General features: G+C 37.1%; 1 protein-coding gene across 1 annotated transcript in view; it reads left to right on the top strand.

Moving 5' to 3' along the window:
* Nucleotides 1–1,692, top strand: part of LOC106878579 (uncharacterized protein K02A2.6-like) — a 4,766-nt gene extending 3,074 nt beyond the window's left edge. The window contains exon 2 of the mRNA XM_014927824.1: nt 1,313–1,692. Within this exon, the coding sequence (XP_014783310.1) occupies nt 1,313–1,692 (380 nt within the window). The remainder of the gene's footprint in view (nt 1–1,312) is intronic.
* The last annotated feature ends 14,602 nt before the right edge of the window (nt 1,693–16,294 follow it).

Genomic DNA, 16,294 nt, shown 5'->3' on the forward strand with positions numbered 1-16,294 from the left:
AAAGTAAGTGTTTTTTTGTTATAAATATAATTTTTAAAAAAAGGAGAGAAAAAACAGATAATTAAGAATTACACAGAAAAAGTGAACGATGGTAAATTGTTTATATAAACAATTCAAATGGTACTACATGGTTATGGGGCCCATGCAGCCATTTCATTTCTTCATTATATAACATCTCATTGTCATTCGGTTTATGTTTTGTGTCCCCATTGTGGTGTTGTGTCTGTCCTTGTAGTGTCCCCATCTGTGTTGTGGCCATAGTGCCAAATAAAGAAAACAGTAGTAGAGTTGTATGAGTTCTCAGTTGGAGTCAGTGTTAATTACGTGATATATATATGAGTTTGAGTTACTGTGAAGGTAGACATTTCAAAGTCATTGTCTTGTGGAGCTATCAGTGATAGCATGATTGACAAGTCAAAGATAATAAGATGTAGTATACCATATTTGTGGCAACAAGAATATTACGGTACAACATATTAGTGGCGACAAGAATATTACAGTATGGACAACAACATACAAGTGGATGAGGATCCACATTATCACTGTAGTGACGAGGATATAAACAGTTCACAAGAAAAGAAACAATTCACGCGATTGATGTTGAAAAATTTTTCATGTGGAGAAATTAAAAACTCAACAGAAGAGTAACAAACATTTTTGTTGTATAATTTTACAAAAAATCCATAAAATTATGGGAAACATTTTAGAGGGCTTAGCTAAGTTGCAAAAACAGCAACAGCAACAACAACTCAAAGAACAACAATAAATGTTACAGCAACAAATACTACAACTAATGAAGTTGGTAACAAAATTTGAAATTAAGTTTTCACCAGACAATGTAGAAAATTCAAGAAATAAACTTAAATATGACCTGGAAGAAGGAATCACTTTCGAAGATTTGAACAAATTTTCTAAAAAGAATGCCAAGACTGGACGGACGAAATGAAAATGTCTAATGCTGAGGAAACTGGTGACGATAGAGCATGAGAAATACTTTAACTTTATAATACCTAAAAAAGTTTCTGACATAAATTTCACAAACACAGCTGACATTTTATGCAGGATGTTTAGTGAAAAAACATTGTTGTTGAACACACATTGGAAATGTTTGAACACTGAGGAAAGCGATGATGAAGGCTTTACCTCATATGTGGGTAGAGTGAACAGAGAGAGTGAGAGATTTAAACTAGATGGAAATGAACCAGGATATAACTCTCCAGAAACTGTCAGAAGAGTGCGATATAATATTAAAAGTAAGGCATGACTGCACAGCTCCAACGGTTTATGTAAAGAAAAAATAATACATTAACAGTGTGTGCAGACTCTTTAACTGGATTAAATGACTATTTACTTGAACACAACTATCCATTACCAAGCCCAGAAGAAGTGTTCTCAAAACTAAATGGAGGGAAAATTTTCTTGAAGTTAGACCTCTCAGAGGCCTATCTACAAATAGAAGTAGAGGAAGACTGCACACACCTTTTAACAATCAACATACACCATAGATTGTATAAATTCAAGTGGTTTCCTTTTGGAGTAAAAGCGGAACCTGCCATATTCCAACAAGTGATGGACGCAATGTTAAATGATTGTGACTTCGCTATTGCTTATCTCAATGATATGTTGATAAAGAGTGAATCAGTAGAACAACATGTCGAACATATTAAAAAAAGTGTTCGGAAAAATAAATGAATACGAGTTTAGACTAACAGAGGAAAAGTAAATTTTTGATGAGAAAAATCAAATATTTGGGGTAAGTAATTGATGAAAGTGGATGAAGGCCAGACCCATCAAGGGCAACAACAATATGGAATATGCCTCCCCTAACAAACATCAAATTGTTACAAGCATTTTTAGGCTTGGTAAACTACTATCAAATACATGTCCCAAAGATACACAACACAAAGGCTCCACTAAATGTACTGTTAAAAAAGGATGCCAGATAGTTTTGGTCAGAAAAATGCCAGAAGGCATTTGAGGAACTATAAAGCATGTTAACTTCAGACTTGTCACTTACATACTTCAATCTGAAAGTTGGAAACGATACTGGCAACAGATACTAGTGAGTACAAGGTAGGTGCCATACTCCTACACAAATGTGAAGATGGCAGCCAAAAGGCCATAGCTCAAGTGTCAAGAACGCTATTGCTAGTAGAAAAAAATTATAGCCAAATTGAAAAAGAGACATTGGCAATTATACCTGGCATAAAAAAGTTCCACAGGTTGATACATGGTAGATGGTTTAAACTACATACAGACCATCACCCATTGCTAACAATTTATGGATCCAAGAAAGGAATCCCAGTACATACAGCAAACAGGTTGCAGTGATGGGGCACCATACTACTAAACTATGACTACGCAATGGAATATTTACCTTCAAAAAAGCTAGGACATGCTGACAGCCTATCCAGGTTTATACCCAGAAATAGCAAACCATTCAAGGACACAGTAATAGCAGCCCTAAGAGCCAAAATGGAAATTAAATACATAATGTGAAACATTGTAAGAGAGTTACTAATAACTCTGAAGGAGATAAAGCAACATGTGCCAAAAGACAAATTCATTAATGAAAAAAATTATCTCTGTGGTCAGCGAAAGAAAATAAAAAAAGATTTGGTAATAAAAATCTAGAGGTTAACATATATTCAACATGTAATGGCGTACTGATGTATAGCCAAAGTGTAGAAAAAAAAACTAAAAAGGGAGATGTAGTGAAAATGGCACACCCTTTCTCCCGTGACAAAGTGGCATGACAGGCCACTATAAAGTCAGACAGTCAGTCATTTTAGGAGGTCGATAGTAGTAGAGTCATTGTAGGAGTTCTCAGTTGGAGTCAGTGTCAGTTATGTGATATATAAAAGTTTGAGTTACTGTCAATGTAGATGTTTCAAAGTCATTGTCTTGTGGAGCTATCAGTGATAGCATGATTAACAAGTCAAAGATAATAAGACATGGAATACTGCCACAACATATTAGTGGCAACAAGAATATTACAGTACAGACAACAACATACAAGTGAACAAGGATACACTTTATAACAGAGACCTGGTCAAGACACTTGCAACAGTGTAGGCTCTGCTAAAGGAGTTAAACCAGCAATGGATTAAGTCTATCACCTATGTAGTTCATAGTGGGATTTGATCTCAGAATACAAACAGTCAGAATAAATGCCACAATTTTATCAACCCTGAATGGATAGAAAGGCAAAGTTGACCTCAGAGAGCAGAGCGTCAGAAGAAATCCCATGAAGTTTTCTGTCTAATATCACTGTGCAACAAATTTCAGGTTAAAAAAAAGTACAAGTTAAGTAAGACTTATTTCTGGGTCAAAAAATTGTCCTGATTCTGATTCTGACATTTATTTCTCCAGATTAGGTACCATTTTCCTATACCATGAACCATATGTTTTATAATATACTGCATAATATTGCGTATTGAACACAACATTGCAAATACTGAAAGTTACAAAAAACAAAACAAAAATTTAGTTGGTATAACAAAATATATCTTGGTTATGAATTAAAAACACACCTGTCAGTTTAAACAACTTTTGTCCTTCTAAGCCTCTTGTGTGGAGTGTGATCTTTTTTTATACCCTAGCAGTTGTCTTCCAACATGCCAGGGTTCCATTTTCCTTTGAACCGTCACTCCATCACTGAAATATCCTGATGGAATCTTTCGCCATGTTCATCACTCACATCACCAAGATTTTCCGCAAAAAATTAAAATGAGAGCGAAGCACATGAACTTTTAGAGACATGTTACATTCCCTATCATGATAATGACTCAGCAGATCATTCACAACTTGCACATAGTCTTCTGAACGATGGTTGCCCAGGAAGTTATCGCAAACTTTCTTGAATGACTCAGAAGCAAGCTTCTCTTTTCTCTTAAGATGTGTGATAAAGGTTTCATCAAGTACAATATTTTGAATTTGGGGACCTATGAAGAAACCTTCTTTAATTTAACTTGACTCAGGGAAGGGAACTTTTTTGCAAGATATGCAAATGCGGAGGACTCCTTGTCCAAGTTTTTCACAAATTGCTTAAACAAACCAAGTTTAATATGTAAAGGTGGTACAAAAATTCTATCACTTTTCCTAAGTGGTTTGTGCATGGTGCTGTGTTTTCCTTGCTCAATTTTATCTCGGATCGGCCAATCCTTGCGTACATAATGTTCAGCTCTTGCTCTGGAATTCCATAAGCACAGGAAGCAGCAACATTTTAGTATAGCCAAGCTGAAGGTCAGTAAGCATGGCCACAACCTTAAAATCTGCACAAATATGCCAAGTATGGTCATCATACTCTATGCTTGTTAGAATTGCTTTCAGATTTTCATATGATTCGTTCATGGTTGTGCTATAAGCTATGAGAACAGAAGGTAGAGTGTTACCATTGTGTAGCAGAACAGCTTTGATACTGTCCTTGGATGCAACTATGAAAAGTCGCCAGTTGGTTTTATCATATGGTATTTCCAGTTGCTCAAAAAGTTCAGTGATGTCATTACAAAAGCATAAGTCATCCTTATGAATAAGGTGAATAATGCAAGTAGATCCTCTTTATGCTTTCTGTACAGTGTTTCCTTCACTCCTTTCTCAAGAAGATGACGTTCTTGAAGCCTTGATGCCAGAAACTCACTTTTCTCTTTGGTTAAATAGAGATCCCTGCACAAGTCATTTAGAGCCTCTTGAGAAAATGGTATTGGTTTATTCTCGCTTTCTGGATCATTGGGCTCCACACATTCACCACTGGAATGTTCATCAGCACTGCTGGAAATCTGCATTTCTTGATCTGGAGGTTTGGGCACAAGTAAATTTTCTGAGTGCTCTACTGGGCGCATTGCTGATTGCAAATTTGGGTAAACAATGTGTTTCTTTTTCTTTGCTGTAGTACAGCCTGTAAAGTCATGGTGACAGAAATAGTAATCATTAGAATGATCTTTCTGCTCACGCCAAATCATTGGCACACCAAACTTCATGTGAACATTTTTTCCTGCATACCAGGCACTCAATGTTTTCACACATGCAAGGCAACACACATGAGGAGCCGGTGACTTATCCTGGTCTCCTAAGTAACAATTGAAGTATGCCTTGTATATTTTCTTGATATGGTGTGTAAAACTGCGCTTTTCTTTAGCAAAAGTCAATTCCCCACAGATATAACAGAATCTGTTTGGATCATTTTTGCACTGTCTTGCACTCATTGTTGAGAACAAATAAGATCTGAAAGATAAAAAATAACATTAAACACAAGCTTTGAATCACATTGTAGGTGTTACTAAGACGGATCTCTAGCCCTGGGTTAAAACCCATTTTACAATGCGGTAGAGAATTATATTTAATAATAATGACAAAAAGGGATTACAGAGACAATTCTGTAGAAACCATGCCTAATTCAACAAAAAGAAGGCCAGAAATGGATTTACCATGTCATTTTTCATATAAAAATGGCCACAGATCTCTTGTACTTTTTTGAATGTTGCACAGTGTATTCTAATAACTTGATTTCAATGCAAACCTTATGCATTATATAACCTGTCCTGGTCCAGTAATGGTTTTTGCATTGTGTTGCACTTGTGTAAAATGCTACTGAGGTTGACTTTGCCTTTTATCTTTTCTGGGTTGATAAAAAATGACTAGTCAATTTTTTGTGCTACTGGTATTGACTAAACGCTTTCTTCAAAATTGCTAGTCTTATGCCTAAATCAGAAAGAATTATTGTTGTTATTAGGGCAGTAAGCTAGATGGATTGTTAGTGCATAGGACAAAATGCTTAGTGGGATTTCTTTTGGCTCCATACATTCTACATTCAAATACTGCCAAAGTTAGCTTTACCTTTCACTCTTTTGGTGGTGGTAGTGGGGAGTCAATAAAACAATATACCAGTAAAATACTGGAGTCGATGTAATTGTCTTACTCCTACCCCTAAAATTGCTGGTGTTGTACGAAAATTTGAAACAGAATTGTTAGCACACCAGACAAAATGCACAGAGGTATTTTGTCCTTAAATTCTGAGTTCAAATGCTGCCAAGGTCAATTTTGCCATTCATCTTTTTGGGGGCGATAAAATAAATACCTGTCAAGTACTGGCATTGATGAAATTGACAAGCACCCCCACCTCACAAAAAAAAAAAAAAAAAAATTCAGGCCTTGTGCCTTTAGTAGAAAGGATTATTATTATTATTATTGTTATTTTCTCTTTATCACAGGTTTTGTTGGAGCTCCTGAAGTCTTGCATGTGTAGCGAGCCGTGTCAAGGAGGCAAACCTTTTGTAACAGTTCTACTGGGCACTCTATTCCAATTTCCTTTATATTCCTCTTGATGCCTTATTATTATTATTATTATTATTAAGAAGATGGTGAGCTGGCAGAACTGGTAGTATGCTGGACAAAATGCTTAGTGACATTTTGTCCATCTTTATACTCTGAGTCCAAATTCTACCAAGGTTAACTTTGCCTTTCAGGATTGATAAAATAAGTACCAGTCAAGTACTGGAGTTCATGTAATTAACTTCCTCCATTCCTCAAAAACTGCTGGCCCTGTGCCAAAGTTTGAAACTGTAATTATTACCTCCACCTTAGCGAAGGCAGAGGTATTGTTTTGAGTCGTGTTTGTTTGTCCAGGGACAAGATATCTCAAGAATCACTGGATGGATTCAGATGAAACTTTCAGGGATGTTTGGCCTCAAGACTGACAGGAACTGATTAGATTTTGGGATCAATCCAGTGCCGGATAAGGATTCTAGATTATCGGTTATATTTACTTTACATGATTATGATCTTACGTTGACTTTCAAGTTTTTCTTAATTATCTCCCTTTAGTCTGTTTCCAAAGTTTTATTTTCATTTCTCTATTATTAATTTTACTCATGTCTCTATCTTACTAGAAACTGATGGATAAAGAAATCAAACTACATAGACAAACAACAGCAAACCTGTTCAGAAATTAAATAACACTAACATATTTTTATAATATATATATATTATATATTATACATACATATTAACACTTTACAGTATACTTACATATATACATACATCTATACATTGATCTAAAACAACAGGAATACTAAAGGAAGGCTGGAGTTTAAGAGAAGAGAAAACCAAAAGGTCTCATACTGTTCATATAAAAATTCCTGAGTAGAACTAATTATTATTACCTCTGCCTTTGAAACTATTTTGAATGGTGAATTTGTTAACTTTGGCTTGTATTAGATAAGGATAAACTATTTATTACTGTTACTAAATTTTCTACAGCCACCTTCACATTCCATGACTACCATTGGGATCGATCAGGGCACAAGTATTCTAGATTATTTTTCCATTTTTTTTTTAACTTAATTTTTTAGAGCAGTCAGGTTCATTTTTAGTGTTCTCATTTGTGAGAGCAGTCAAGCTTATTTCAGATATTCTTATTCTAAAAATCATCTCTGGCTAATCGTTGAGAGAACATTGGTATTGCCTTGGCAGAAGTTTGTGCTCACTGAGTGCTCTTGTTATTATTGATTAATTCTCAGAACGTTTGGTCTTGTTTGTTCTGGTAGATTTTGTGAGAGTGGACAGCAACCTGCTGTCAGAGGTCTCTCTTCTGCACATTACAAGCTTCGATATTTGGTTGTTGATTATTGTGGGAGACATTCAACATCCAAGTACCAATCTCAAAATCCTAGCTGTCCTCTGCAGAGTAGTTTTTTGGGCTTGCTCTGTTCTCAGTTCCAATTTCTCTGACATATTTTTCGAACATGGTTGTTAGTGCTCCGAGTATCCCTACTACTACTACTGGGATAATAGACCCTCTCCTCATAGTCCACATTTTTGCAATTTCATTTTTTAGTAGTCTGTACTTTTAAATCTTTTCTAGTTCTTTGTCACTTATGCATGCATCTCCAGGTATTGCAATATCTATGATCTTGGTTTCCTTTATCTATCACAACAATATCTGGTCTCCAAGCCTTGATTAGGGAGTCATTTATTATTATTATTATTATTATTATTATTATTATTATTATTATTATTGTTATTGTTATTTCCCGATTGATTTGCATTTTATTTCATCTTCTGACCGGATCTTAACCAGACACCCAAGGCATGTATTAGATGGAAAAAAAAACTTCCTGAGAATGAGAGCAGTTGATGTCAACACAATTTTTTGAGTCTCATAGATTGTTGGTTTCCCAGGGATCTGGTCAAAAATTTGTCAGTGCCTTTCTTGATCATTCCCAAGGCACCTACTACAACAGGAATGATTTTAGGTTTTAATTGCCATGTCCTAGATATGTCAATTTCAAGGTCACTATATTTCAACAGTTTTTCAAATTCATTTGCTGAGATGTTTCTATCAGTAGGCACTGTCTTATCATTTAACAGACATGACTTTTGTCTTAGGTCTTTGACGAAGATGTCTGATCTGTTAGCATTTATTTGCCTGTCTGCATGCATCCCATAATCCCATAGGATGGTAACATTCTCACCCTCAGTGACTGACTGTGGATGGTGTTCATACCAGTTACTAAGATGCAGGATATCATAGTGATGGCATATGCTCCAGTGTAAGTATTGATCAATTCGATCATACCTGGTTTTATATTCTGTAGGGGCAAGGACTGAGCAACCGGCAACAATGTAGTCAATACTCTGAAGTTAGTCATTGCAGTGCCTACACTTTGTGTCTACTTCATTGTGTGTGACACAAGCTTGATGGTTCTGGGTGAGGAGACTCTGATCTTGTGCTGCTAGAATAAATACTTGTTTCAGCTTTCAAACCAACACACTGCAGCCACTGATGGCTTCTTCTTATATCTACATCAGCTTCCCCAGCTCATTTGGGGTATTGCCCATGCAATGGTTCTTCTTGCCACAGTCTCGATATTTCCTTCAAGCTTTCTTGTTTGGCTTTTGTTTTACACTTTTTTACTGCCTTAGTGGGTGGTGTGTCCTCCTTATCATCGTCATAGGTTTTGTCTGTATTTATATGCCTTCTTTGAGATTGAGTGCAGTTTCTTACTCTGTTTGTGTTGCCTTACTAGCTGTATCATCCAGTCAGTGTTACTTTGGATGTACACTTGGAGTCCTATCGCGGTCATTTTATAAGATATTTCAAATTGGATTAGGCCTCTACTCAGTTCAGATCAGTATTCAGGACCATTCTGACATGTCTATCATCATCGTCGTCGTCATTGTCGTCATCGTCGTCGTCATCATCGTCATCATCATCATCGTCGTCGTCGTCATCATCGACATCATCAACATCATCATCATCATCATCATCTTTCAATTTTGTTTCCATTTCTCACTGAGTGTCTTCCCAACATCTAAGGCAAAGAAACTCATTGTATACATTCATAAGCTATCAAAATAAACACACCAGATTGTTCATTTACAAAGTTATGTGACAGAAAAAAAAAATGAAGAAAGTCAGAGAGAAGAAGGAAATAAAATGAAAAGAAAAGTAAGAGGAAAGAGAATAAGGGGAAAAAAGAAAGAAATTTCACAGCAACAATGCTCTTCTCAATATGTATGACATGCCAGTTAAAACAATTTTTTGCACTTCCTGCATGGATGGTAAGCCAGGGATCATCATCAAATAATTTTCAGTTCCTTTTTTGATCACTCCAGGTGCTTCTACAATCACTAGTATTGCAACCGTCTTGAAATGCCACATTTTTAAAATTTCAATCAGCAGATCTTTATATTTTCTGAGCTTATTAAATTATTTTGCCGAGATATTATGGTCACAAGGTATGCTCATGTCAATCAATAAACAGATTTTATTGTTTTGGTCTTCCACAACAATATCTGGTTTATTAGCTTTGATGGTCTGGTCTGTATGTACTGGAAAGTCCCAAAGAATCATTACATTTTCTCCCTCAGTTACAGCCTCAGGATAGTGCTTGTACCATTTGTCAGCAGCTTTGATTTTTGGTACTTGTACCATTTGTTGTTGTTGTTATTATTATTATTATTATTATTATCATCATCTTCTTTCAATTTTGTTTCCATTTCTTACCGAGTGCTTCCCAACACCTAGGGCAAAAAAACTCACTGCATACATTGGTAGGCCATTAAAATAAACTCACCAGATTGTTAATTTACAAAGTCTTGTGATAGTAAAAAAAGAGCAGAAAGACAGAGGAAAGAAGGAAAAAAGAAAATAAGGGGGAAAAAGGGAAGAAAATTCACAGTGACAATGTTCTTCTCAATATGTGTGACATACCAGTTACGACAATTCTTTGCACTTCCTGCATGGATGGCGAATCAGGGCTCATCCTTAAACAATTTTCACTTCCCTTTTTGATCATTCCAAGTGCCACATTTTTTCGATTTCAATCAGCAAATCTTTACATTTTCTGAGCTTATCAAATTCTTTTGCTGTGATATTATGATCACAAGGTATGCTCATATCAATTAACAGATTTTATTGTTTTGGTCTTCCACAACAATATCTGGTTTATTAGCTTTGATGGTCTAGTCTGTATGTACTGGAAAGTCCTAAAGAATCATTACATTTTCTCCCTCAGTTACAGCTTTGAACCATTTGTTAGCAGTTTTGATTTTATAGTGCCAACATGTTATCCAGTGTAGATATTGACCAACTCTGTCATGCCTAGATTTATACTCTACTGGTTCTAAAACCTTACTCCCCAAGATTAGGTGCAGTATCAGCACTCTGGATCTACTCCATTTTTCATCACATTGGCTTGGTAGTTCTGGGTCAATAAGCTCTGATCTTGAGTAACTAAGATAAGGCCTTTGCTCTCTGCCTTTAGCCGTGAGCTCTGTAGCCACTGATGGGTGTGCTTCTGGTCTACATCAGCTTGTTTGCTATGGAGAAGTTTTTGCCATGTAGAAGTTTTTGTTCCCACCTATCAGCCAAATGTTTAGACACTGTTTGCTTTGCCATTGATTTCACCTTCTTTGCAACAACAGTTGCTGCACTTCCATCATGCTGTTCAATCTGGATATTATGCATGAACTCACTATCAAATTTTTTGCTCTCCTTCATGACAAAATAAAGCTTCTTACATCTCTCATGGTTTTTAACAAGTTTTATCATCTAGTTGTTAGATGTTTCAAGATATATGGCCAGTCCAATTGTGGTGGGTTTTGTAAGAGATTTCAAATTGGATCATGCCTTGACCTACTAGGTCTCTGAGAAGGTAAAGACAATCAGGTCTTTGCAAGTGCAGTTTATAGCCCAATGATTGAAGAGTACTCTTAAATGGGCTGGTTATGCTGCACTGGTATAGGCCACAGTTATGGTCTCACTTGGCTTGCTGGGTCTTCTCAAGCACAGCATATCTCGAAAGGTCTCAGTTACTTGTCATCGCCTCAGTGAGGCCCAATATTCAAAGGTCTTGCTTCACCACCGCATTCTAGGTCTACCTGGATCTACCTTCTCCACAGATTCCCTCTACTGTTTGGGCGTGACACTTTTTCACACAGCTGTCCTCATCTATATGACCGTACCAGCACAGTCATCTCTCTTGCACACCACACCTGATGCTTCTTATGTCCAACTTTTCTCTCAGGGTGCTTACACTCTGTCATTTATGCACACTGACATTACACATCCAGCAGAGCAGAGCTCTCAGAACTTTGCCCAGGTTATTCTTTTTCTAGCAGCTACACTCTCAGAGCAACCACATCTGCTACTGACTTGGTCACCTAGGTAATGGAAGCTGTCAACTACTTATAGTTTTTTTTCCCTGGAACGTGATGGAAGTTGTTCTCTGCACATTTTCAGTGTTTATAGCACCTGAGCATTTGCCACACACAAAAACTATCTTGCTAGTTAGCCTTCCTTTGATATTGCTGCACTTCTTATGTGTCCATAGCTTACACTGTGTACATCTTATGGAGTTTCAACCTACGCCTTTTCTACAGATCTAGCAGGGCCATCTACCTGAAGGGATTTTTGATTTGTCTGCCTTCCTACTTATTATGACTTTGGTTTTTGCTAGATTGACTCTAAGGCCCTTCGATTCTAGACCTTGCTTCTACACCTGAAACTTCTCTAGTTCTGATAGTGACTCAACTATTAGAGCAAGGTCATCAGCATAGAGAAGGTCCCAGGGGCATCCTCTCTTGAATTCTTCTGTTATTGCCTGGAGGACTATAATGAATAAGAGAGGGCTGAGGACTGATCCTTGGTGGACCCCTACTCCTACCCAGAATTCTTCACTGTACTCGTTGCCAACTCTCACCTTACTGACAGCATCCCTGTACATGGCTTGTACAGCTCTCACTAACCACTCATCTATCCTTAGTTTCCTCATTGACCACCAGATAAGGGATCAGGGGATCCTGTCAAAGGCTTTCTCCATGTCAACGAAAGCCAGGTACAGAGGTTTATCTTTGGCTAGCTATTTCTCCTGCAGCTGTCTTACCAGAAATATAGCATCAGTGGTGCTTTTCCCTGGCACAAACCCAAACTGCATCTCGTCTGGACTGACTCTCTCCCTAATTAGTTGGGCTATGACCCTCTCTGTGACTTTCATTACTTGATAAAACAACTTGATACCTATGTAACTATTCATATCTAATACATCACCTTTAACCTTTATAGCAGTTGACTTTGGTACTGCAACACCAGTCATTGGGTATGACTCCTTCATGTAACAACTGATTGACTAAATGGGTGACTAGACTATAGCTGACACTGCCAGATATTTTAAGCATCTTTGCAGTGATTCTTGATGGGCTGGGGGCTTTCCCTGTCTCCATACTCTTAATTGCTTTATCTATCAAGGTACTGTCAATTCAGATAGTTGGTCCCTCTGTTGGGTCAACATTCGGCAAACTCTCTTTCTCCCATTCATTCCCTTTATTTAGCAACCTTTTTTAGTGGTGTCTCCAAGTCTTTCTCCTTGCAGCTTCATTAAATGCAAGTGAGCCATCATCCATGCGGACACGTTTCTCTCCTGCGACATCATGATTCTCTCTCACACACTGTCTTGCAACATGAGACACTTCAAGTCTTTGCTCCTCACAACGCAGAACATTGGCAAATTTTTCCTTATTTGCTTCCCCTCTGGCTAAGTAAACCTGTCACCTAGCTTCCCTTCTGGCAATTTGATACAATTCCCTGCTACCACCGTTCTTCCAGTCCTTCCATGCCTGTTTCTTTTCCCTAATGTTCCTGTCAACTGCATTGTTCCATCACTAGATTACCTTGGATTGAGAGGGGACTTTGCACCATCCACAGATCTGGTCAGTAGCTCTCAACAGGTGGTCTCTCGTATTTTGTCAAAAGCTTTGAATAATACTTCTCTAAATCCCTGTCCATTCACAGGGTCCTTAAGCTTCCAGACCCTTCTTCTCCATGCTGGCCATCTTCTCCATGCTGGCCATCTTCTGGGCATCCATTTAGCCCTGATCCTGAAGTTGCTAACTACTAATCTATGTTGTGGGGTGCATCCTTCCCCTGGGAAGGCTTTTGCATTTATAAGTAGCCATCTTTCCCGTTTCCTGGCAAGGATGTTATCAATTTGACTAGTATGTCCTCCAGGTTGTGAATAGGGGAATAGGTGGCTGGCATGTTTCCTGAAGTTAGTATTACAAACCATGCAATCATTTGCATCGCAGAACTCCAGCAGCCTGGTTCCCTCCATATTGCGGGAACCAAAACCATAGCCTCCATGTACACCATGGAAGCCTCCTGCATGTTGTCCAACATACCCATTGAAGTTGCCAGCCACAATGAGAAGGGCCCTGTAATCTGCAAGACAGTGTCATGAAATTGGTCTTTCTGTTCATCAGGTATTATTATCACTATCATTATTATTATTATTATTATTATTCAGTAGTCTTATTTTTATCATGTACCTTCTCTGCACTACTGAGCACAGCTCTGTGTGCCTTGGGTATGTGCTGTGGTTTGTTGTGATGCTCTTATTTTTACTGTATTGAAAGTATTTTATGTAGGATATGAGCAGTACCTAGTAGTGCTATTTTCTGTATGTTATATATACTTGTTGTCCTGGTGTTTAACTCAGTATTTGCCACAGAGAGGCTTTTTGCCATTGTTTTATCATGATCCATTGCTGTTTCAGTTTTAGCTTGGATTTCAGTTGTTTTACAGCTTTTGTTGTTTCTTCTTCTTCATAACTGTTAGGTACTATGATTTCGTTTTTGTATTTGTCAACTTCCTTAAAGCCTGAAAATAGTTTTTTGTTTTGTTTGTGTTTTGTGGCTATTTGTATTAGTTTTTCTTGCTTCTGTAGTCCTATGGTGGTTACTTTGTAATAGTTTTCTAGCTGTATAAAGCCTCTACCACCTTTGATATGTTGTATGTGTAACCTTTTTGCTTCAGATTTTGGGTGGTGCATCCTAAATCCTGTCATTATTTTTTTTGCTTTCCTGTCTATTTTGATTAGTTCATTTAGAGTCCAGTTAAGAATATTGTAGCTGTGACTTGGATGGCTAGAGTGTTGATACCTATTATCTTGTTTTTCACATTGAGCTCTGTTTTCAGTATTAATCTAACTTGTCTATACTATCCTTTTCTTATCTTCTCTTTCATTTATGTGTGTTGTATTGTGTCTAGTTCATTGATTCCTATGTATTTGTATGTCTGGCTTTCGTCTAATTCTCTTATTTCATTTGCTTTATCTAGTGTGATGTTGCTACTCTTAACTAGTTTTCCTCTTTTCAAGGTTGCTTTGACACATTTTTCTAAGCCAAATTTCATGTTTATTTCTTTAGTAAATCTATGTACTGTCTGTAGTAATGTTTCCAGCTGTTTATCATTTGTAGTGTAAAGTTTTAGATCATCCATATATAAGAGGTGGCTGATTGTTTTGCCGTAACAGTTGTATCTGCATCCAGTTTTGCTTAGCATGTCAGATAAATGTATCAGTGCCAAGCAGAAAAGGAGTGGAGAGAGCATGTCTCCCTGGAATATTTCTCTTCTAATGGGTATTGCTTTGGTTTTTATGAGTCCCTCTTTTATCTGGAGCTGTAACACTGTCTACCATTTATTCATGGAATATCTTGTATATTTTATGATTATTGGTGCTACCTTATTCATGGCTAGTGTTTCTAGGATCCATGTGTGGGGAATACTATCAAAAGCCTTTCGGTAATCGATCCAGGCTATACTTAGACCCTTCTTCTTTCTGTGGTTGTCTTCAGTTATGGCTTTATTGATCAGTAGCTGATCTTTACTGCCGTATGATCCCTTGCAGCATCCCTTCTGCTCTTCTGGAAACAGGTTGTTTTCTTCCTGATGCTTGCTCATTCTCTGCGATATTATTGCAGTAAAGGCTTCGTAAATTGTAAGGAGACAAGTTATCGGTCTGTAATTTTGTGGGTTTGCCATTTCAGTGGATTTGGGAATTAGGATAGTTTTCCCTTCCGTGAGCCATTCAGGCATTACCTATGGCTCTGCTAGTATTTCATTAAATTTCTTTGCCAGCTTTTTATGTGTTCCTGCTAGCTATTTTAACCAGAAGGCGGAGATTTTGTTGTGACCAGGTGCCTTCCAGTTACTTAGTTTTTGCAGTGCCTGGTTGACCTCTTCTGTAGTTATAGGGATTCAGAGTTGTTCAGGTGCTGTGTTCATTATTTTGATAGACCTTTTCTGAAGTTGTTCCTTTACCAACCATATTTCTTTCCAAAATTCTTCCACTTCTTCTGATATTGGTGCTGCATTGATTTCTATTTTATTTTTTCCAACTTCTTGGTAGAATCTTTTTGAGTTGGAGTTGAACTGTTTGTTTTGTTCAAAGAAACGTTGGTGTTTCTAATACCGGTGGATTCTTTGTGCTTTGGTGAGGATATCTTGCTTTAGCTCTTCTTTTATTTCAAATATACCTTGTTCTATAATTTTGTATTTATGTAATATTTTTCTTCTCTTCTTGTTGCTTAGTAGTGTTGATTGTCTACTAGTTTCATTAAGGATTGACAGATCTTTTCTCTTATTTTCTATTTTCTTCTGGATATTATTTATCCACAAGGTTTGCCTGGGTGGTGATACTCCTGTTTGGATGGGTTTTAGGAGTATCCAGCTTCTTTTGTGGCCACAGGTGCTACTGCATATATTATATCATTAAGAGAAAAATCTATACTAGGGATTATTATATATATTATATCCAGTGATTTTCAGAGGTATGAAAAAGATATTTTTGTTTTAATATACTTTTACTTGTTTCATACACATACACAAACTAACGTGTTTTTTTAGATCAATTATTTATCATTCGTTATCTCTCCACTGACTTCGGTACCACACTAACTTCTATAACCTCTGCATTTTCACTTATTCATTTCAAACTTTCCCATCCCCTCTTATTTA

The sequence above is a fragment of the Octopus bimaculoides genome, chromosome 10, assembly GCF_001194135.2.
Source record: "Octopus bimaculoides isolate UCB-OBI-ISO-001 chromosome 10, ASM119413v2, whole genome shotgun sequence".
In the NCBI taxonomy this organism is placed as follows: Eukaryota; Metazoa; Mollusca; class Cephalopoda; order Octopoda; family Octopodidae; genus Octopus; species Octopus bimaculoides.